Source organism: Chelonoidis abingdonii, chromosome 2, assembly GCF_003597395.2.
Source record: "Chelonoidis abingdonii isolate Lonesome George chromosome 2, CheloAbing_2.0, whole genome shotgun sequence".
Lineage (NCBI taxonomy): Eukaryota > Metazoa > Chordata > Testudines > Testudinidae > Chelonoidis > Chelonoidis abingdonii.
This window is the reverse complement of record NC_133770.1, coordinates 17,735,989-17,759,609: the sequence shown is the minus strand read 5'-3', so window position 1 is coordinate 17,759,609 and position 23,621 is coordinate 17,735,989. Positions and strand designations below refer to the sequence as shown.

Below are 23,621 nucleotides of genomic sequence, written 5' to 3'. Positions count from 1 at the left end.
TGGCTATTTAAAAAAAAAAAAAAAAAAACTTTAAAAAATTATGTCTTTACCAACAGTTGCCACTCTTTTAGCAATCTGTGATACGGCAGTATTTTCTTATACAGGAACTCCTCATTTAATGTTGTCTCACTTAACGTTATTTCAATGTTATGTCCTTGCTCAATTAGGGAACATGCTCATTTAAAGTTGTGCAATGCTCCCTTATAAGGTTGTTTGGCTGCCTGCTTGTAGGATTCTCTGGAAGAGCAGCGGCTTTACAAGAGAGCATTGCACAAGTTCCACTTCTCCATCTCTTCCTCCACCGCGGCGGTGCTTAGGACTTTCTGGGAGGGATGGGCAGGAGCAGGGAAGCTATGCACGTCTGCTCCTCCCCTGCCCTCCCAGAAAGTCCTAAGCATCGCCAAACAGCTGTTTGGTGGTGCTTAGGACTTTGTGGGGGGGGTGGGGATGTGGCATGCTCTGGAGAGGAGGTGGAGCGGGGACAGGAAGAGGTGGGCCTGGAGCATTCCCACCAAAATCCGAGCCTGTTCTCCAGGGAAGTTGCAGCTGCTGTTGCCAAGGTGCTTCCTAGCGTCCTTGCCTGCAACCGGCTGTGCCTGTGTCGGGTAAGCCCTGGGCACTTCCCAGCCACAATACAGTACTGTACAGTATACAGTATAATGCCTTTTGTCTGCCCCAAAAAATTTCCTTGGAACCTAACCCCCCACATTTACATTAAATCTTATGGGACAATTGGATTTGTTTAACATTGTTACACTTAAAGTTGCATTTTTCAGGAACATTACTACTACTTTAAGTGAGGAATTACTGTATTTGGCATAGGAACTAACTGCTGTATCTTGGATAAAGGGCTTTGACAATTGCTGACTTTTTAATAGTAACTGCTATGTTAATTGGATACAGTCCCATTTCCCCTCCCTCATTATTAGTGAGCAAAGCTCATCTCTCTACGGTAACTTTGATATTTATTGGTTTAAATTGTGTTACAAACCAAATTGACAGAGGCTAGGTACTTCAGATAAATTTTTTAAATTATATATGTAAACACACGTATGACCAGAAAAGACAAGAATCAAAAGGTGTTCCCCTTCATCGGTTTTCCAGCTCTATTTTCTTTGCCTTTTGTTAATTTTTTTTCTACTTTTAAGTAAATTTTGTATTTTTTCAGGTTTAGTTGAAGAGTAGTCAGAAGCTGAGGCAACTGTCTTTGCAGTTGGCAAAGAAGTTAAAAAATTTGAATACAAGAACCAATCAGAGCTGAAGGATTATTATAGCCAATCAGAGAAAAGATATTTGCATATTCATAGTGTGATTGAGAAATAATTGTACAATTAATATGGAAATCCCTGTACTCTGGCTAAAATTGGCTGTCAGCCAATCAGAGTACAGATATTCACATAGTTATGGAAATTAGACATGCAAGACTCAATCAGAATGCAGGGAAATGTATAACTTGGGAATATCTACAATTACACATCAGAGAACATATGGTGTGCCTGCACTCTAGCTGAGGCAATTCTATTTCTAAGTAATGTTTCTAGAGCTAATAGTTTTACTAGTATGGGGAGAAAACAGTAATTCATCATGTTAATGACTGTTGGATAATTTAATTATTAAAAAAGGGTAGAGGTAGGAAAACTGCTGGGGAAGGAAATTAGGATCTGCTCACAGCTGATCACTTTATTGTTAGCATTTCTGGTTTTTTGCTGTCATCCTAGTTTTCCTCTCCAGTTGTGTTATGACTCCATGAAATCTCAACATAGCCTGAAAGCAAAATGAAGTCAGTTCGGAGTGAATGAAATCTGATAAAAATAAATGGAAGTGGGTGGTGAGGGGTTAGTATGTTGGGGATGTTAGGGATCCATCTTTAAAGATATGCTGAGGAAGTGATTTGGGGGTTCACTGATGGAAAGAATGGTTACAGCAGGTTAGATCAATAATTGAAATATTTAATATTTTAGTCTTTCTTTTTACTTCACCCTGTCACTTGCACCATTAAATCCTATGCTAATTGTTTTATGAAGAATTGCATTAAAAGTATTGTCATGAACTATTTTTTTTTATTTTTTTTTTGTACTCTCAGTACAAAGCAAAATTGTTAGTTTTAGCCATAACTCCACATTTGGCTCAACCAGGAATATATTTACATTAAATGAACCTTTGTTCTTGAAGCCAGTTCTTCTATTATGCCCTGGCCTAGTGAATGCCCCTAATTAAGGGTATAAGTATTAGCAAACATTCAGAAGACGGTTCTGGTCTATAATTTTTAAGGACATTTGCAGGCATCAGTGGAGGTAATGATAGTTCATATATCGTATTGTGGACTCAAAAACAGCAGTTACAATTGTCAGTGGGGTGGCAAAGTGAACAAAGTATAAACTACAAGATGTTGTCTTCTGTCAGTATAGTGCACAGGAAATTTGGGAATTAAACTTTCAAATGTCAGATATTTTCTTTAATCGTCATTTATTAGAAATATACAATAAAACTTGTTATAAAAATGTGAAATTAACATGGATCTGAACAAATGCATTTCAAGTTGCTTAACTTCCTTTTTCTATCAGCCAACTGTGGGGAATCAAATGCAAGGTACATTTGGATGTGGTAACAGCCAGCTTCAGAGAACAGATGTAGGACATGAAATAAAGAAACAACGAAATAAACGAACTCAGAGGACTGGAGAGAAGGCAGCCCCTCGGTCTAAGAAAAGAAAAAAAGAGGAAGAGGAAAAACAGGCTCTTTATCCTAACACAGATACATTTATCCAACTAAAACAGGTGAGTGTTTAGAGAATGTACAGTCCATGAGGAGTAGCTTTAAGAGAATGGATTCAGAGTGAGGAAAAAAATAATTTACAATTATGCTGAGTTTGGAGTCAAGCTGAGTGGAGAATAGTAATTCCATTTCATAGAGGATTTTCAAAAAAAATTTCATTCCAACTTAGAACAAAACGCATTAATTTCAAAATAATCCACAAAATCTGGAAAAAAATTGTCTCAGAAAATCAAAATGTTTCTTTTCAATAATTTCAAAATGAAATTCTGCCAGACCAGGAGCCCACAAGCTCTGAGAATTGTTTTGATTTTGATGAATTAGTGTTTTCCCACTGGAATAACATTCCCTTGAAAATTTTCTGAACTGCTAAGGTTTTGAGCCTTTTATGATGTGAATGTCACATTACACCGATATTAAAACCCTCTCCCCCTCGCTTGATTTTAAATATGTGAACTTTCTTATTGTAATAATAATCAGTAATACCTAACTCTTCTGGAGCAGTTTTCATCTGTAGATCTCAAAGTGCTTTACAAAGAAGGTTAGTATCATCCCCATCTCATGGATGGGGAAACTGTGGCATGGGGAAAGCTATGCTTAGCAAAACATGCAAGCAATTTTCCTCTGCTTGTGTATAGTGGTTGGCATTTAAAAGTCAATATTTAACATACCGTGTTATCTGAGTTTTTGCTCCAGTTTACCAAAGGACTTTAAGTACATGGTTAAAGTTAAACCTAACCTATTATGTGTACTTAATTCTGATTGAAGTCAATGGGACTTAAGGATGTGTTTAAAATTAAGGATGTGCATTAATCCTCTGCCAAATTGCAACCTTATTTCCTATTCTAATAAATATAAGGAAATACTGGTGAGTTTCAGAGGCTATTTGACTTTTTAGTGGTAACCATTCTACTGATATTACTCTGGAAACTTTTCTGTCCACTTACCATTTATTTGGTGTATTCATCTCTATCCATTTTTTTCTATAGCAACTCTCCCTGCTTCCTCTAATGGAACCAATAATTGGAGTGAGCTTTGCACATTTTCTCCCCTATGGCAGTGGCCAGCTAAATGGTGGAAATCGACTTTTGGGAAGTTTTGGTAGTGCTACACTTGATGGGGTTTCTGATTACTATTCCCAGCTGATCTACAAGGTACATTTTTCCATCTAGATTTCCCATGTCTCTTCTCTGGAAAAAAATCAAGGTAAAGGGGATTATTTGCATTAACAATCTCTTAGGAGTCTCTCCTGCGCAGCTAAAAAAGAGACATTTGCTATTGTTAGACTGTATATCGCATTCAACTGTGAAATATTCATTGTTTTGCTCTACAAAACATGGAATCAAATAATAGAAACCGTGTTGTAAACAAATTTAAAAAATACAAGCACTGCTTTTGCAAACTGATGCTAATTGGTGAAAATTGTAATTAAAGCTCTCTGGAGTAGAAAAGGCTGAATTTCCAGTGCTTTACAAAGTCATTGAGCACAACAAAGCATTTCTTAATGAGAATTAGTTGGGAAATAGACCTTCATCATTTGTCCTCTAGTCCCTGATTAAGGACTTAAAAACTATGCACAAAATAATCTGTTTGTTGCAGGTCTAATAGCCCACAGAATTTGAAACTCAGGCTCTTGGAGTGCTGAAAGGCACTATAGAGAGAATAGGAAGAATGTCAACAGACAAAGGACCAGATTTGGCACACAGTTACTCTAGCATAAAACTGGAATGACTCTGAAGACCATCTGAGATATTCCAGTTTTACATCAGAGTTACTGAGCTAAGAATCTGCCCAAGCAAGGGTAGCTGGTGAACTGGGAAACCAATAATGAAGTTTAATGTCTGTAGACGCTGCTCCAGAAAGGCCAAATCCTGGAGTCTTCACTCAGTTTTTCTTTAGACAGAACTCTCAGAATGTTTAAGAGTTCTGTCTAAATGGTTTAGGAATCTACCGCTCCCCTACAATAATATCATTAAATTTGTGCCAGACACTACAAAGTGTGTTTTGTCTTTGTATACTAGGCAGTTTTGTAGCAGGTGTTTTCATCTATTTTCCTGTGTATTTGGGAAGTAAATATTAATTTGTATGTATTTGGGGCTGCCTCTGTATGTTTAAAACCTACAAGAATGTACTCTTATGGAATTGTGCATCTGTGTTGTATTTGCCTGTCGAAAGCTAATTTTAAAATCCTTTGGTCTCATGCAGCAGAATAATCTGAGTAATCCTCCAACACCCCCAGCCTCTCTCCCTCCAACACCACCACCAGTGGCTTGTCAAAAGATGGTGAATGGATTTGCAACTACTGAGGAACTTGCTGGAAAAGCTGGAATGCTGGGTGGACATGATGGTAAGCTTTTAGTGTGCTGCTTCCTTAAAAGATGTATCATGTTGGTACTGAGGTATGAAATGTATACTGCACCTTACTTGATGCAGTTTGGCTTTATTGTATACAAATGAACATGAGACTCCTCTGTCTGGAAGGTTGTAATTGATTCTATCCAACTTTATTTTACAGCAATGTATGTGCAATTATGCATATTACGTACAAAAACTATGCTGAGAGTACTATCAGTGCACAGTTAAACACTCAGAAGTCAGGAAAAAACAAAGTAAAAGTTGCATGCATAATATAGATGGCAAGACAATTTTAAAGCTTACTTATCTGCGTGTACTTTCACAAAGCAGCCTTCCATAGTTGTGCGCTCAGCAAACTTTGAACATGCTTAGTAAACGTTTTCAAATGCTCATAACTTGGTCAAATCAAAATCAGTTTTCTATCAATAAGACTTTGCATTGCCCTCCTGAGGACTTTTCATGACAAAATCCATCTTTCAAATTTCAGCCACTGGGTGCTGCAAAAGTAGGGGGGAAGCTTAAAGGTTTTTTATAATGGGGAAAAAAATATATTTCTTTCCTTGAAGTCAAAAATTGCAGAACCATTTATGCTCCAATTTTTCAAAAGTTTTACCTACACACAGAAACCATCCATAAACAATTGAAACATGAAAACGAAAATTTTGGAGTTCTGAGTGACTGAAAATAGAGTTAAAACTGGTTTATAAACTTAATTATATTAGAGTGCAGCCAGCACCCTCTCACACTGTGTATCAGTAGGTAGACAGACACATATGCATGCTTGGTTGTGCTGTGTTTTTCTGTTTCAGTTACGAAAGCGCTTGGGCCGAAACAGTTCCAGTTACCTTTCAGACCACAGGATGATTTGTTAGCAAGAGCTATGGCTCAGGGCCCTAAAACTGTGGATGTCCCTGCTTCACTTCCAACACCACCTCATAACAATCAGGAAGAATTAAGGTAGGGTTTTTTTCCCCCCTAAATACTAAGTTTACTTGTTTTGGCCCAGATCCTTCCACCCTGTGCAAGCCCAAGTAAACGGGAGATCCATAGGGGTTTCAAAGAAGGGAATGCACCCTCCCCCAACCACACCAGCATGAGAAGAAAATGACATCATTTGTACTAGGTATCTCTCCGTATTCCCTAGCTGAGATTTCTGTCCCACTAAAGGAAAACTTCTGCTGCTGCGAGACTGTATGTCCTATTCAGCTGTCAAATATTCATTATTTTGCTCTACCAAAATAGAAACAAGTTATAGAAACTAATCCGGTTCACACAGAGCACAGGGTTGTTTTGGGTAGTGGATCCACAAAGTCATAAATCCCACTGTTTATGTCCATACTCTACCCCCAAAAACTTCCCTGCTTGGTAGGCACAGATTGAATCACTGTGGAGAGGTGCTTCATGGTGCACAGCAGGACTCTCTGCAAAGACTTCCTTCCCTCTCTTTCTCGAGCTTATCGGAGGCACAGCCAGTTTGAGGAACTACAGCCATTGTAGCCATTGTATGAGAGAGGATGGTCCAGTGATTAGTTCACTAGCCGGAGACTTGGGAGACCTGGATTCAGTTCCCTGCTCCACCACAGACTCTGTGTAAACCTTGGAGAAATCACTTAATCTGTCTTTGCATCACATCCCCATCTTTGTAATGGGGATAATAATACTTACCTGCCTTACAGGAGTGCTTTATCATGCAAATCATGACAGATGGATGGATTTTATAAATCCAGTAGGGGAAGGTTGTGGGCCAATCAGTATGACATGTATTTTGAACACATTCTAGAAGTTTAAATTTATGATAAGCTCAAGTAGTGTGCACCAAAGTGTGTGGCCATCGAACCTTGTGAAATCCTTTCTCATGTTGCACTTGTGAAGAATGGGATAGTTAGCCTCTACTAGATGTTCAAGAACAGAATAGTGGCTTTATCATCTATATCTATCATCTACAGCAAATCTGCTGAGTTAAAAGTATCTCGGATCAGTAGATCATCGTTGCCTTTAGTTTGGGAGGGAAGAGGATAAGTAAAAACAAGTCTGGGTAATTTTATCTTAAAGTAAGGTGAGATGCCACAAAAATTGTTGGCACCAACCAAAAATCCACCCACTTCCTTCATTTAGTTTTTGTACAAGGCATTTTCAAAAGCTGTAGTTTGTTTTTCCTCCCAGGGTTCAAGATCACTGTGATGACCGGGACACTCCTGACAGTTTTGTTCCCTCTTCCTCTCCTGAAAGTGTTGTGGGAATGGAAGTAAGTAGGTATCCAGATTTGTCTCTGGTAAAGGAAGAGAGCCCAGAGCCTGTACCATCCCCCATCATTCCAATCCTACCCAGCAGTACTGGAAAAGGTAAGAGGAATATGGGTTATATTCTTATTGCTAGTTTCTATCCATTCAAAATCATGCAGCTTAACTTAATATATATTTTATTTCATTTTTAAGGTTCAGAAGCAAAAAGGAGTTATGTAAAATCAGAACATAGTTCAGGAATTTTACCTGGTTCTGGCTTCTTTGGCTCTCAGCTTGGGCCATCCCAAAATGGTCTGAAATCTGGCCTTATATCTGTAGCAATTACTTTACATCCCACAGCTGCAGAGGTAAGGGAAATAAACTTCAGTGATTTATATGTGAACACTAGCATGGTGTTTATGTAGCATATTCTATAAATAATGACTGTTTGGTTTAATTTGCATGTGAGCTACTATAGTACGGCCGCTCTTGTAATCTGGTAATTAATATCCTTGCCATTTACTTCATGGAATTGATAAAAACAGAGATTTATTTTTATTGTTTTAGAATATTAGTAGCATTGTGGCTGCATTTTCCAATCTTCTGCACGTCAGAATTCCCAACAGTTATGAAGTTAGTAATGCCCCAGATGTTCCATCCTCCATGGGAGTGTTAAACAGTCACAGAATGAATCCGGCTATGGAATACAGACAGCACTTATTACTTCATGGTCCTCAGGCAGGATCCATGGGCCCTACCAGACTAATAGGGTCTTATGGCTTGAAGCAACCTAATGTGCCATTTCCTCCAAACAGCAATGGTGAGTTAGTTTTTATCTAGTTCTTGCAATTATTAGTTTTTCATTTTTAATCATGCTGGCATTGGAGATTTTTCGGCCCTATAAGCTCAAACTCTAGAATTAACTAGTTGATTCTTGTTTTTAATAATACTGTCTCTTATGCAATCAGCGCACATGTACTTGTGCATTATGTTCCTGATGTTCTCCGAGATTAATGGAAATCAGAGATGGAAAACACCTATGATATTATCTTGTCCATCTCGCTACCAGTTTCCAACAGTCCATAGTATTCTCAAGTTTTCTGTCCTGTCTAATTTTAAGTTACTCTAATGGTGTGTCTTTCACCACTTTGGGAGATTATTCCTTCGTTGGAAAATTTGTACTTAGACATTTAAATATATTAATACTCCTGTTTTATTCTGACTTATTTATTCATCTCATATTATATAATCTCTTTTTGCCTTACTATTCAAACCAGAACTACAAAAGATTTGTGTCTGATTTCAGAAAAAACTCCCTATCTGTATTTATGTTAAAGTTTGCCTAACGCCCTGTCTAGGAGAATGGAGTCCAACTATTAACCTGCCGAAGAATACTGCCACTTCAACACACACTTCATTCAGGAGTGTTGTATTTTCTAACAGATTTGTTGGTTGTTTTAGGTTTAGCCACTTATAAAGATCACAATCAAAATATTGCAGAAGGCTCAGCACTGAGACCTCAGTGGTGTTCTCATTGCAAAGTGGTAGTTCTTGGCAGTGGAGTGCGGAAATCGTTCAGAGATCTGTCTTTCCTTAAACAGGTACTGTCGTGGAAAGTGATGTTTATTTTTTATCATTATTTTCAGTCAGCAAATGAAACCAGCAAACAATTTCAGAAATACTGCTTATATAAATATTTCAGTCAGTTTTCTTAAATAGGTTTCAGTGTATAATCAGGGACAGCTATTTAAATGTTGCTACCATGTTATATCTCTTTTAGGGGACTTTTAAAAATTCAGCAGAACTCTCTTTCCAAGGTACTAACTTTGGGCTGTTATCTGGCACTGGGAGAGTGACTCTGGAAACTATCTTTTCAAACAAAAGGGAGTTAATCACATTTTAATCCTGTTTTTGTATATTTTCTGCTGTTTCTTTCTTGTAGTAGGGGGGGAAAAACAAATGTCCCTGCTGGATCTCCATTCCTCTATGCAAATATTAAAATATTTGCACCAGTGTGAATTCTGGAAAAGCATGCATCTGGCCTGCAACAAAAATACCATCCCCATTTATCTAAACAGTGAATCATATGATTGCTATGTAATAGAGCTGTATAGTCAAACCTATACATAAAGTGCATGAGCACCCATGCAAAACACCGAGGATCAGATTTTTTTACAGAATTTAGGTGCCTAACTCCCATTGACTTCAGTGGAAGTTAGGCATCTAAATACATTAAAAAATCTGGGCCTGAATCCACAGCAACATTTTACAGATCACCACTTGATGATAAAGTTGTGTGATCTATCTTTGACCAGCCTGAAACAGGAAGAGTTTTTGTGGTTCAAAGATAAAAATGCCCCGTAGACATACTCTCTAAGTAAAATTCACATGAGAATACAATAGAAGATTCTTTACACTGATTCTAATGCACTTCTGCTGGTGGCATAAGATGCTGAAGAGTAAGACCACTGGTGGTTTTAACTTTAAATTTTCATAGTTTAATATATGTATTAATATAGTGCCCAGAGGCCTGACCAGAATTCCCCCCGTCCCCCATGTTAAGTACTCTTCAAAAGGGAGATAGATCTTGTCCCAAATAGATGAAGATTAGTGTGTCAAAAATGAGAATTTGTAAAATTCTATTCCCTGGAATGGACTCATAACAATCTTTGGCTTTGATTCCCAGGATTCCCGAGAGATCTCTGATAGAGTGGAAAAGGATGTTGTATTTTGTAGCAACAACTGCTTTGTTCTTTATTCAGCATCTGTGCAAGCAAAAAACTCAGAGAGCAAGGTAAGTACCAAGCTCTGTGTCACATCCTAATTAGCAGCAATTATTGCTGCTACTTCTCTAATGAAATATAAACATTTCCTAAGTAAAGATCTTAGGCCAAGGGTTCTTGGCATACTTAGCATTTATAATACCTTAAACTGTTGTTTTAATGGCGTTTAAGTATGAGTCCATGCTACAGTAGGATATTGAAATTCTGAAGCAGCAAAAGATCAGGAATTAAAATCAAAATCCATATTTACAGAGAATTAAACTTAGGAGAAATGCATGGCAGAGTATTAGCCATCTTTTTCTGACAGAGCTTTAGGGCTGAATCTCTGACTCTCACTGAAACCAGTGGGAGGCTTTCTGTTGCGTTGATGAACATTCCATCAGGCCCTGCATGTATTCCTTTATTTTCTGCATTTTTATTTGCTTTATGCGCAGTAAGAAATCATTAACAACTGTACAAAAAATAACTCAACAGGGAGACTTTACTTTCTTGACACAAAAGGAAGTATAATATAATGTTTTAAGAAACATGCTTGGTTGGAAATGTGGTCATGCCAGGAGTTTTCACATGTGTACTCCAGGATGACAAGAACATGTAGTTGGAATTGAATTTCATCTATTCAGTCTCCCGTTGTAAACAGCCAAAAGAATCCGTTTTCTGTTCGTGGACTCTAGTAAGGATATGCAGCAGCTCACAGTAGCAGCGCAGCACCTCTGAGGAGACAGACAAACTTGTTCCATTCTGTTTAGTTTGGAGGGAAGAAAACAAGATGCTTGTGGATGAGGTCCGTTGCTGCAGATATATATCCAGGACATCACCAAGCACACTGTTAGGGCTTAAAAATCTTAATTTAAAGTAATGATAATAGATGGGCCTTGCAAGAAATAAATGTGAGTTTTTCCATTGACTACAATCAGAGTTGGATCAGACCCTTAACTCTTGGATGTGAAGAGTAGAGAAGTATAGTGTACATTTTCTTGAATAAATCAGGTAGGTGGAGATCTTTTCTCCCTCTTGCCCACACCCCAAAGGAAGGCAAAACCACTCACATTTAAAAAGAAGAAAAAATCCCTGTAGTCAGTCTTGTGGGGAGAAAGTATAATCAGCAAAAAATTCCCTCCTGACCCACAAAAACCATAGAACTGACTAAATGATCCTTTAATTTATTAAATTCCGTAGAGTTATCTAGGTTTTGCTGACTACATTCACAGTGTTTGACTCCACCACTTCAACTAGAAGTTTAATCAAGTCTTTAGCACACTCCCTAAAAGAATAACTTCTTAAATTCTTTAGGTGTGTGCTCCCTTTTAATGTATGTTTTCAATATATCCCAAGTACTTTTTTATTCAACACCCTAAAATAGATTATCTAGATTAATTTGACAATAACTTTAGTTAAAACACTTTATAAAGCTTCAGTCACGTCTTGGTAAAATTGTCTTCTCTCAGGACTTAAGCAGTCCCGGTATGATCGCATTCGCTTCAAGGTTAAGCTCCTTCAGATCACTTATCAGTTTATTTGGCCTAATGCTTATTCTTTTTCCAGTTCTTTTTTCAAAAAAGGTGGCTGAAACTGGATACTGTACTTCAAATGCCATTTAATCAGTGCTCTATAGCGTGTTTGCATAATATCTTACTGTATAACATGCCCTCCTCAATATCAGCCAGCACCCTATTTGCCTTTTTATTGTTGCTGTAAACTGGATGGAGAATATAAATATTGGGTTTATCAGTATAACCAGATCCTTTTTCTCTACCATAGTAACTAATTCAATACTAATTGAATTTTACTTATCTTGGGCATTATTTCTACCCAAGTGCATCACTTTATTCTTAAACAATTAAATTTCATATTCTGCCTGTGCATCTTTTCATTGGTTTTCAAGATGACCTCTCTGAGTCTTAATCCTGCCCCTGTTTTGAATCCATGTGCACATGTAGATCTTGTGTTATAATTTGACCTCTTACTTTTTTAATAGCGTATTTGTCCCTGCAGGATTCCACTCCTCACCAACTTCCATGAAAAATACACTCCTTTAATTCCCACCATTTATCTCTCTCTGCCATTTTACTAGTTCCTTATCTGTTAATAATTTATCTCCCGATCCATATTTAGAGATTTTTATACAACTTTGTCTGGAGCTTCCTAAAAATAAAGATGATGTAAATCTGTTTGATGCTGTAAACTAAACTATTTGCTATTTCATTTTTAAAAGTGTCGAGAAAGAGGAGAGGACCCATACTCTGGACTTACAGGAACAAAAGTAAAGCTGCAAAATTATTAAAATACTGCTCTGTGGCCCAACACAAGCCATGGTACCAATGACTCAAGATAACTTATTGTGTCCTATGACACAACAACCTGACAAATTACCTTATACGCCCTACACTCAACCCTTCTCTTCGTTCTGACTTGAAAACATTATTAGGGGATATTTGTTGTTCAATTTGTAATACATTTTTAAGAGGCTTTTTTCTATTTATTTCTCAGGACTCAATTCCATCTTTCCCACAGTCGCCGATGAAAGAAATGCCACCTAAAGCATTCCATCAGTACAGCAACAACATCTCCACTTTAGATGTACGTTGTCTCCCTCAGCTGCAGGAAAAAGTTTCTCCACCTTCATCACCCCCTATTACATTCCCTCCTGCATTTGAAGCAGCCAAGGTAGAGGCAAAGCCAGATGAGCTTAAAGTAACAGTGAAGCTAAAACCTAGGTTAAAAACAATACACAGTAGCCTTGATGATTGTCGACCTCTAAGTAAGAAATGGAGAGGAATGAAATGGAAAAAATGGAACATTCAGGTTGTGATTCCTAAAGGATCATTCAAACCCCCTGGTGAAGAAGAGATAGACGAGTTTCTCAAGAAACTGGGCACAACCCTTAAACCTGACCCTGTGCCTAAAGACTACAGAAAATGTTGCTTCTGTCATGAAGAGGGTGATGGACTAACAGATGGACCAGCAAGGCTTCTTAACCTTGACTTAGACCTTTGGGTCCATTTGAACTGTGCACTTTGGTCTACAGAGGTCTATGAGACACAGGCTGGTGCCTTAATTAACGTGGAACTAGCACTGCGAAGAGGCTTGCAAATGAAATGCATGTTCTGTCACAAAATGGGCGCCACCAGCAGTTGTCACAGGTTAAGATGCACCAATATTTATCACTTTACCTGTGCCATTAAAGCACAATGCATGTTTTTTAAAGACAAAACCATGCTTTGCCCCATGCACAAACCAAAGGGAGCTCATGAGCAAGAACTTAATTACTTTGCAGTTTTTAGGAGGGTCTATGTTCAGCGTGATGAGGTGCGGCAAATTGCTAGTATAGTACAGCGGGGAGAACGTGAGCACACTTTTCGTGTAGGAAGCCTGATCTTCCACACTATTGGTCAGCTGCTGCCGCAACAGATGCAAGCATTCCACTCTTCAAAAGCTCTCTTCCCTGTTGGATACGAGGCCAGCCGTTTGTATTGGAGCATGCGATATGCAAACAGGCGCTGTCGCTACCTGTGTTCTATTGAGGAGAAGGATGGTTTTCCAGTGTTCGTGATCAGGATTGTTGAGCAAGGTCATGATGATCTGGTTCTTACCGGTTCAACACCGAAAGGTAAACAAGAATTAATGTAAACTCAACAGAAGGCATTCATGACTATACAGTTTCCTTATACATTGTATGTACGGTAAATGTTTCAGATAAATGTTGCAGGCCCTTGTTTTCCTGCATAGCTTTCTTGTTTTGTTTCTATTTCATGCTCAGTAATGTAAGATTGGGGTCTCACAACATAGACTTCCATTATAGAATGGGAAAATTATTTATCTGGTGCCTAATCATTTGCTAATTCTACTGCGTAATGTAATCTGTATAGCAATATGCCAAGGCTGTACTTCTAACACCGTGAGCTATACTGTACTTACTCAGTACTGTGATTTCAAAGATGAAACTTCCGGGATGCAGTGGTGATGGGGGCCATAGAATAACCGTCCTAGACAGATAAAACAATAATGTGCACTACAAATATAATGAGGAAGAAAGGATACTTGCAACAAGCTCATAAAGAAGCCAAAACGATATAACATAAACATTGGACAAAATAAGAAAAAGTATTTTGTGTATGTTTCTGCTTTAGAAAGTGACTTTCTAAATATGACCTTTTGGGGCTCTATTTTCATTCTGGCTCAATGATCTCCAGATCAGATGTGTTCAAACTACAAGTAAAAAGATCTTTTTTTCCAGCTGTGCAAACACAACCTAGGCTCTGAGAGCCAAGCTGATTTCTTTCTGTCTGACACATAACACCTGTGCAACCTCATTATTATCAATTTATGCCTGCAGTGGCTTGCACAGACATAACCAACTGCAACTTACTAAACTGTTCTGTACAAGATTTGCAAATCGTATGGGAATCCAGCTCATTCAGTCTTAGCTGCGTTAGCTTTGCAGGGCGAACATGAATATTTTTGTCACTGAAGTAGAATTGAGTCTGAATACCCACACGCACACCTTTCAAATTACAAAAATGTCATTTTTTACATAGTCTCTTTTAGGAGTAGACCCATACTTGAAAGTATGTTTAGCCAGCTCAGCAGTATAGTACTAGACATGGAGCCGTCTCCTGGTTTTAGTCACTTTTTCCAGGCATGGAGGCACTAGAAATAAGCAGTGCACTCAGACCCTGATGAAAGTAAAAATATCTTGTGGTGTTCAACAGAGATCCATTTAACTAACTGTGCAGTGGCATTGTCAAGCTATGAAGGGAGCCTGATTCAGTGCTCTTCAACTGCTATGCAGGATCCCAACGGTGGTGATAAATGTCAGAGAAAACTGATGGATTTTTAAGCTCTGACCTCAAAGGACCCCATTGGGCTCAGATGATGCTCATGAGAATTGACTGGATAGAAGAATGGCAGCATGTTTGTCAGCCCTGTGATTGGTGACATCAGGGATCTTGGAGGTTATGGGATCCTTGGAGCTGAGGGAATCCTTGTTACATTGCCACCACCACTATGTCCTATCTTCACCATTAGCCAAATGTGCATCCAATCTTATGGGTTGAAGATGCTCTCTCTAGTCTATTAATACCTCTCCTTAAAACTTGCCAGAGGGTCCTAGCAAACTGACCAAAGTTGCTCTCTTCAGATAAGCATGCTATCTCTACAGCTTCCCCAGCAATTCTTGGGTGGTGAGAAAGGAACTGAGTTGGAATCGCAAACTCAGATCTTTTATTCCCTCCATAACAACATATTGTACCACCATGAGACATCTGGGACAGTAAGAGAAAAAAATCATCAACTTAAAGAAGTGGAAAATTCCATTTATTTAAGGAAACTTTATTTACTTTGTAGTCATTTTTAAAATGTTTAGCAGGAGAAACTTAGCTGCCTGATTACGTGAATAGGAATTTGTAATGTGGAATTAGTGATCTAAAAGTTTTTATCCAGTGCTTAGTGTTTGTCACATTCCTCAAAATCAAGAGAAGTATAACAGAGACGCAACATTGTCTGGGAGTACTCAGCAGGACATAACTACCCAGATGAGTCTCCATTTCAAACTTTAACACTGTGGTGAAGTGGGATATTTTATTTCATTAAGTTGTTCCCTTTAGATATAAAATCAACTATCTGATACTTTGTGGCTTTTTTCATTACAGGTGTCCTATGCCCATTTCCTTATTTGTTAGGTATAACTACAGTGTCTGTGGGCTTTCTTTATTTGCTCATTATAATCTTTTTCCATGTGGTCATGTAGGTGTGTGGGATAAAATCTTGGAGCCTGTTGCTTCTGTTAGAAAAGAATCTGAAATGCTACAGCTCTTTCCTGGATATTTGAAGGGTGAAGACCTCTTTGGTTTGACAGTGTCTGCAGTGGCAAGAATTGCTGAATCAGTGAGTCATTGCTGCAACAATTCGGGACTCTTATTCTAATTAAAGGTTTACAACAATTTAGAACATCTCAGATGAAAATGATACATTTATCATATAAATATTTGTGAAGTTTCTGCTATTGTGAAACAGGCCAAAGGGACCCTTGGAGTGGATAGTCTGCTGGGAGGGAAATTCCACATGGCAATGTCAACTTCCCCTCCACCTGAGAGCCTGTCTGGTGCCAGTGCTATCTGAAGAGTGGGTGGAACTACTCCAGGAAGGGATTAGCAAGAGTGGCCAAAGACTGAATGATTTGGTGCAACCTCAGCCAGCAGGCCTGTAGCCCCCAGGGGAAACCAAAGTTACCCTCTCCCAACCTAACTGCCAGGGGAGGGTGGGCAGTTGGGGAAATTCAGCTTGCACTTCCCCCAGGTGATTAACCCTAATAAGAAGAAGTTCCATTTGATTCTGTAGAGAGTGACTCTTTCTTCATTTGGAGTTCTGTTTTGTTCTGTTGAGAACATGAAAAGTTGTATGAATGTGCTACATGCAACACAAAGAGTTACCGGATCAATCACACAAACACAGCAGAAGGAAAACAGTAAGAAGGTGTGAGAAAGTAAGATTTTTTTCCTTCCACCTTCTTACACTTTACATACTTTTTCAGGGAAGAAGAACCTGAAATCCAAAAACTGAACATGTGAAAGCCAAAATTTTGTGATTTCCAAAAACCAAAGCATTAAGTTGACATGAAACAAAAAAATGTTTTGAAATTTCCCATAGAAAAATCAAAATTTGTCATTAGAATTGAAATTTCCTCATTGTACGGTGAGAAAATTTTCTGAACAAAAACTTTCTACTAGCTTTACTCATAATGTGCACCCAAAAAATAGTGCATTACAGGGGAAGTGTGTGCTGTGATATGGAAGCATGTCACACCATGCGCTCACCACATGTTCTTTAAAGAAAATTAGCCAGGAGGAAAAGGGAGTTTTGCTAAAGACTCAGTGTCTCTCTCCATATTTCTATATTTGCAAATTAGTTAGTCTAATAAGCGTCAAAACACAGCTTTTTGTCAAGGAAATGCTACTGAAGGATTATCATAAGGCAGTGTCAAGTCTTAAGTCTGAGCAATTGTGAGCGCTCTGCCTGTTCCAGGTTTAAAAAGACAGGCTGTTGTGTGGATGTTTTTCTGATGTGTTAATATGTGATTACTTTGTTTCTTACAGCTTCCTGGGGTTGAGGCTTGTGAGAACTACACTTTCCGATATGGCCGAAACCCTTTAATGGAACTTCCTCTTGCCATCAATCCCACGGGCTGTGCCCGTGCTGAGCCTAAAATGAGTACCCATGTCAAGAGGTTTGTGTTAAGGTATTTTGTTTTAACTTCACATAGTACAGCCCAGGGTTTATAGGCTGCTTAGGGTTATTTGTGCTTTTGTCTGCTGCTTACAAACCCTGTTGTCTTTGGCTGTGTATGTGCATGCCCAAATCAAAGGATCTGCTTTGTTGTCTATGCTAGCTTGCTTTAAGTGTATGTTTGTCTGAAAGTAGTTTTAATAAAATTCACCTTGTGGTTTTATTCAGAGAAATCTTCAGTTTTTCTTGTATTTTTTTCTGTTATATGCCCAATTCCCGCAGGCCTCACACCTTGAATAGCACCAGCACCTCGAAGTCATTTCAGAGCACAGTGACAGGAGAGCTAAATGCGCCTTACAGTAAACAGTTTGTCCATTCCAAGTCCTCCCAGTATCGTAAAATGAAGACTGAATGGAAATCCAATGTGTATCTGGCTCGCTCTCGGATTCAGGTCAGTTACAACAGAGCTGTACTTTTGAGATTTTATTCCTAAATACAATTCCCTACAGTCTGTAGAGTCTAGTAAAGTCTGAAGGGAATTTGCAGCATATGTGTGGTGATCAGTTCCCCTGTATTGTATGTAACAAAGATCGCTGATTACTTTAAATCTTTTTTTTTTTCTTTTTCTGAATTTAATTGACTGAAACTCTAGCTTGTGAAACTGAGTTGTGTTATTTTACTAGTTAGGCCCTCTTAACTTTTTTCTCAAAAAAAAAAAATGCTGTTTAGTGAAGTAACTAAAATATACAGAATTTTTTTACCAGCAGCAGGGGGAGGATCATCTGCATATCTAGTAGTTAATTTTAGACCAAGCTAGCTCATTAAAAGATGGAGAACGGGAATAAAGTGAAACCAGGATGTTGAGTAAAATATTTTGTCATGTTAATACAATTAAATAGTCAAGTTATTGACTTATTCAAACCTTCCAGGTGTTCAGCTCCACTGAACTTGTTGCCAAATCTGTACACCATGCCTTGTATGTATTTGCTGTATATTTTAGGTTGGACTGTGGAAGATTATTTAAATGGTTAAAACACCACAGCACACATTTGAATTCTTTGATTCTAGAAAGTATTCTTTATTGTTCAAAGAATTCAAGTCAAATAGCTCCAGAGTAAGAAGTTTACGAGCTCAATTGGCTGCAAGACAAATAATTGCAAAGCATTTTCTCTTATTTTAAAAAAACTAGGAAATTAAATGCAGAAAACTGATTTTGCATCATTAAAGCTGTATAGTTAAAATCATAAGAAATCAGGAGATGAAGTGAAGAAATCACAGAATGTAACTGCTCAGATAATTCTCTGTGTTAATCTTTGAACGTGTATATTAATTCAGCCATGTTGTGCATTACTCTGCTTTTCCTGTTTTCTGGGTAAATATGTCACTTAATATCTCACTGTTTATATTTTCAGTTGTATATTGTTAAAGATATTGAATGTGTATATATGCTGGAGCTAAGGTTGCTGTTTGCCTTTGCTGACCTTTTGTGTTTTTTCAACAGTGTCACTTTTTATCTTTCATTATGTATCATTTCTGCATGTGTAGATGTAGATTTTCTCCCAGCATGGCTTGGGGGCACACCAAAGGAATCAAACGTAAATGTGCATTGATTCTCCTGTTCTAAATCACACAGTATTCCCTTTGTAGGGCCTGGGCTTATATGCTGCTAGAGACATTGAAAAGCACACCATGATCATTGAATATATTGGAACTATCATCCGTAACGAAGTAGCAAACAGGAAAGAGAAACTTTATGAATCTCAGGTATTGTATATAATTATTATTTACTTACTGTTCCTTTCCTTTCCTTTAAGTATTTGTGCAACAGAACGAGATGTGTTGCCAGCAATTTAAGTCTTCCGTTCTGTGGAAGCTGAGTTAAAGTACTGTTGTGAATGTGGATGAATATTTGAATTCTGGGAGGCAGTGTTGTGTCCAGTGATTGTAGCAGGGGACTGGGAATTGGGACTGCTTAATTCATAGATTCCAAGGCCAGAGGGACAATTGTGATCTTCCAGTCTGACTTCCTGTATAACACAGACCATAGAAACTAGCAGAAGACGGTTTCACTCCATTGACCTCTCAGTTATAGACTCAGCACACTTTTGCTGTGCTACTCTGCTTTTGATTCTGTTCATCACTCTGCCACAGACTCACTGTGTGACCTTGAGATGATATGACCTTAGACCTTTACAGAGCCTTTCATTAAAGGATCTCAGCAAGCCTACCAAATATATTAAACCTCACAAACACCAGAGAGCCTGGTAATGTGCCGATCTTACAGTTATACAAGCACAGAGAGGTCAAAGCCTCAGTTTTTAGGGATCACATTTTAAGTAGGCTTAATGCGGTGATGTGAGGGACCATTGTGAGGGATGTGAGGGACCATTGGTAAAGCACTTTGAGAGCTTACATGAAAGGTGCTATACAAATCATACTAGCATATTACTTGAGGGAGATACTAAAATCACAGGAGGTTGCCTCTCATGTTTATGGACCATCCATTCCTCATAAGTAGTGAAGTTAATGATAGTATCCTACTTTCACATAGTAAGTGAAATAGATGAATCAGTGCTTCCTTAGTGAGCCAATAGGCCACGTCTAATTGCGAATCCAGAAAAATACTTGGAAATGGTCCATGTTGCTGCTTTGTTTTAATTACTGACTTTTTTTTTTTTTTTGTAAAATCTATAGCGTCTTTTCTCCCCCCTCTCTTTCAGAATCGTGGAGTGTACATGTTCCGCATTGACAACGATCATGTCATTGATGCTACATTGACAGGAGGTCCTGCAAGGTGGGTGGCTCTTCAGAGAGCTGTGATCTCATGTTTGGAAATTAGCCATGTTCCCTTGGCTGTTGGGGAGAGACTCCATTTTGTGCTTTTTTTCAATGGCCTTATTCTCTAAGCTGGTGCATTCAGTCTTCACACTAAGCCACTGAAGCAATGCCAGAAGCAATGCCATCTTTCTCATTAACTCTCCGTAGCCTTGATTAACTGTTTCATGGCAGATGTACAGCTGTGGAAAAAGAAATGTAATGCTTTTAACTTTTTATTTTTTTTTTCTTTTACATTTTTCTAGGTAAAGAAACAAGTACAGATTAATGTAATTTTAGCTGGAAAAATCCACTCACACTGAAGCTAAAGTCACTCTATAGTTTAGTTTAGATTTGTGTCCAATTACATAGCTTAAAAAAAATCATTTTCCAAATCTTTTATTCTTGTAGATATATTAACCATTCATGTGCACCGAACTGCGTGGCTGAAGTGGTGACTTTTGAGAGAGGACACAGGATTATCATCAGCTCCAACAGAAGAATCCAGAAGGGGGAGGAGGTAGACTTTACTCATTTGCTTTTATTTTGTTCCCATTCATTCGATTTTTTTCCTAAATGACCGTGTCTGTTGTACTATCATGAGCACAGCAACTTACTTACTCAGACTTGGGACGGATCCTGGTGTCCAACATTTCCCCGTCCCCTTCCTCAATATAAACAATTAAAGTTCCCAGAAGTACATAATGTACTGGCTAGTGTAGCATATAGTATAGACCAAACTTCATTGCCCCGTGACCCCCTTCTGACAACAAAAATTACTACATGACCCCAGGAGCGGGGACAGAAGCCTGAGCCTGCCCAAGCCCCACCGCTCCAGGCAGAGGGGCTAACCTCAGCCCTGCTGCCCTTGGGCTTCTGCCCTGGACCCCAGCAAGTCTACACCAGCCCTGGCAACCCCATTAAAATGGGGTCACGACCCACCGTTTGAAAACGGCTGGTATAGAACGATAGATGCAAGCAATGATATAATGAAGAATACAGACCAGACATTTCATAATCACACTCTCGACATTTGTTTCCTTCCAGCTTTGCTATGACTATAAGTTTGATTTTGAAGATGACCAGCACAAGATCCCATGTCACTGTGGAGCTGTAAACTGCCGAAAATGGATGAACTAGAATGCATTCCTTGCTGTCTTTGAGGGTTGCTTGTCCCTAAGAAGAAGTGACTTACATTTTGATTTTGTTGACAGAAAATTCTTACCTTCCTGGGGAGGAGGGGGGAATAAAATCACTTCTGGGAGTTTCAATTTCTATTCAAGTGTAAAACAAGCACCAGAAGCAAGTCGGCAAAATCTGAAGCTGTCTGACTTCCCAGATGCCTGGAGGTTAAACTGAATTACAGAATGGTCCAGCACTTTTGTTTTTTGAGCTCACTACAGAGAAACTGTTTAATTTGGGCAAAGAACCGATGGCTGACCTGCTGGAGGGCAGGTGGGCATATATGAATGTAAGACTGAAATCACCAGCGAAAGGGAGAAGTCCAAAGTGCTGGCCACAGCCTTATTTGATAAAGGGGCAGGCCCTCTAATTAAAGAAAATTTTTAAATAAAAGTAGACACCACTGAACAAGGAATGTACTGAAACGACTTCCTTAGGGATAGAGCTAAGGGAAAAATAACTTGCACTAAAATACATTTAAAATACTTGATTCCATGAGTCAGTTTATTGTAGTTTTTGATTTCTGTAAAATAAGAGAAACTTTTTGTATTTATTATTGAATAAGTGAATGAAGCTATTTTTAAAAAAAAAAGTTAGAAGAAAGCCAAGCTGCTGCTGTTACCCGCAGAACTAACAAACCCTGTTACTTTGTACAAAAGTGTAAATATTTTGAGAAAAAAATACAGTATAAAAAATAGTTATTGACCAAATGCTACCAGACTCTGCAGCAGTTTGGGTGTTTATTATAAAATATCAATAGGGATGTTACAATATGATCTCATGTGTTACTAATTACGCCATTACAATTATTATGGAATAACCAAAATCTCAATTTAAAGAGAGGATTTTTTTTTTAATGTTTAAAGCTGGCTCAACTGTGTCTATTAGTCCCTTTTTTTTTCCTTTTTATTTTTTTTTTTTAAAGTAAACTTTAAGCCGAGTAGAAGGCTTGTATATTACAACTCTGACTTTTATAGATGCTTGGGTAAGTTAGACTGATTTATTTTATTTGTATTATATTGTTGCATCCCTATTTCTTAAGTCAGGTTTTTTTGTGCTTACAATTTGTGATAACTGTGAATAACTGCTAAAACCACCCAAAATAGAGGCTGAACATGGTTTTTTCTTCAGAAAAAGTTGTCACAATTAGGTGACTGTTCAGCTTACACTAAATCATGTAAACAGAATAGGATCATGTAGTGGGAGCTTAACTCTAATATGATAGCCTTCTTTAAATGAAAAAAGCAAGGAAAAAAATTAGATGTAATTGTGCTTGCAGCTGCAGGACTCTGGCAATAGGGTTTTGGAAAATGTAATTTAAAAATGTGTTTGTATGGATTGTTTTTGTTTACATTTCTTTAAAAAAATAAACACTGTTTTGTGTTTGCTTGTAGAAACTTAATCAGCATTTTGAACCAGGTTAGCTTTTTATTTTGTACTTAAAATTCTGGTACTGACACTTCACAGGTTTAAATATAAAAAAAAAATGAAGTTTTTTTGTGTGCACAATTAAAGTGGACTGTAAACTGTTGGTATATTCAGTAATACAGTTCTGAACTTGTAATGTATATGGCATGATGTATTTTTATCTTACAGAATAAATCAATTGTATATATTTTTTTCTTGATAAATAGCTGTATGAAATTGTTTCTTGAATATTTTTCTTCTCTTGTACAATATTCCAACATCCTACCAGTATTTGTCCTACAGTTTTTTCTGTTCTGTATAATAGTATCTAATGTTGGCAAAAAAAAAAAGAAAAGAAAGAAAAAAAATATTTTTTTTTTTTGAAGTATACAGAATGTTATGGGTTTTGGAATTTGTGAAGACAGATTTAGAAGATCAGCATTTACAAATAAAAATATTTTACAACTATAAATGATGCCTCCACATTTTCATTTTGGAGCGTCTGTTTTCTGTTTGTTCCAGTGTAATCTCATCTGTTTCTACCACTGAGCACCACAACTGTTAGCAGGCACAGATCCAGTATCCCTCTAAGGCCAGCTGCATCCTGAATTGTCTACCACAAAGCCATGCACTGCATCCAAACACCCTCCAGGTCTGGGCACTTGAAGTTAGGGGTCCTACGCTTCAGGGGGCAAAGTATTGCCTCCACCAGAAGAAGAGAGTCTGCAGGAGGTGCCAAGAGAAGAGCCAGCCATCTCCACCACAGTTAGTGCCCAACTCGCTATTGCTTCACACCAAGGCCTCCAGCTTCCCTTCTCCATAAAGGGACAGGACACGAACCTCTTCACCTTCATTTTACACA

The 23,621-nt window shown here is 38.1% G+C and overlaps 1 protein-coding gene across 16 annotated transcripts in view; it reads left to right on the top strand.

Moving 5' to 3' along the window:
• KMT2C (lysine methyltransferase 2C) overlaps positions 1–23,231 on the top strand; it is a 356,746-nt gene extending 333,515 nt beyond the window's left edge. For 12 of the 16 annotated variants that reach the window (XM_075062190.1, XM_032767811.2, XM_032767809.2 and 9 more), the window contains 17 exons: positions 2,565–2,777; positions 3,762–3,926; positions 4,978–5,119; positions 5,937–6,084; positions 7,291–7,469; positions 7,563–7,717; positions 7,917–8,169; positions 8,811–8,950; positions 10,036–10,143; positions 12,623–13,742; positions 15,882–16,018; positions 17,227–17,369; positions 17,639–17,807; positions 19,004–19,120; positions 20,077–20,150; positions 20,582–20,690; positions 21,218–23,231. In XM_075062190.1, coding sequence (XP_074918291.1) covers positions 2,565–2,777; positions 3,762–3,926; positions 4,978–5,119; positions 5,937–6,084; positions 7,291–7,469; positions 7,563–7,717; positions 7,917–8,169; positions 8,811–8,950; positions 10,036–10,143; positions 12,623–13,742; positions 15,882–16,018; positions 17,227–17,369; positions 17,639–17,807; positions 19,004–19,120; positions 20,077–20,150; positions 20,582–20,690; positions 21,218–21,310 — 3,465 coding nt within the window. In that variant the 3' untranslated portion in view covers positions 21,311–23,231. The remainder of the gene's footprint in view (positions 1–2,564; positions 2,778–3,761; positions 3,927–4,977; positions 5,120–5,936; positions 6,085–7,290; positions 7,470–7,562; positions 7,718–7,916; positions 8,170–8,810; positions 8,951–10,035; positions 10,144–12,622; positions 13,743–15,881; positions 16,019–17,226; positions 17,370–17,638; positions 17,808–19,003; positions 19,121–20,076; positions 20,151–20,581; positions 20,691–21,217) is intronic. The other 4 variants (XM_032767804.2, XM_075062192.1, XM_032767813.2 and 1 more) reach the window with 2 other exon arrangements.
• The last annotated feature ends 390 nt before the right edge of the window (positions 23,232–23,621 follow it).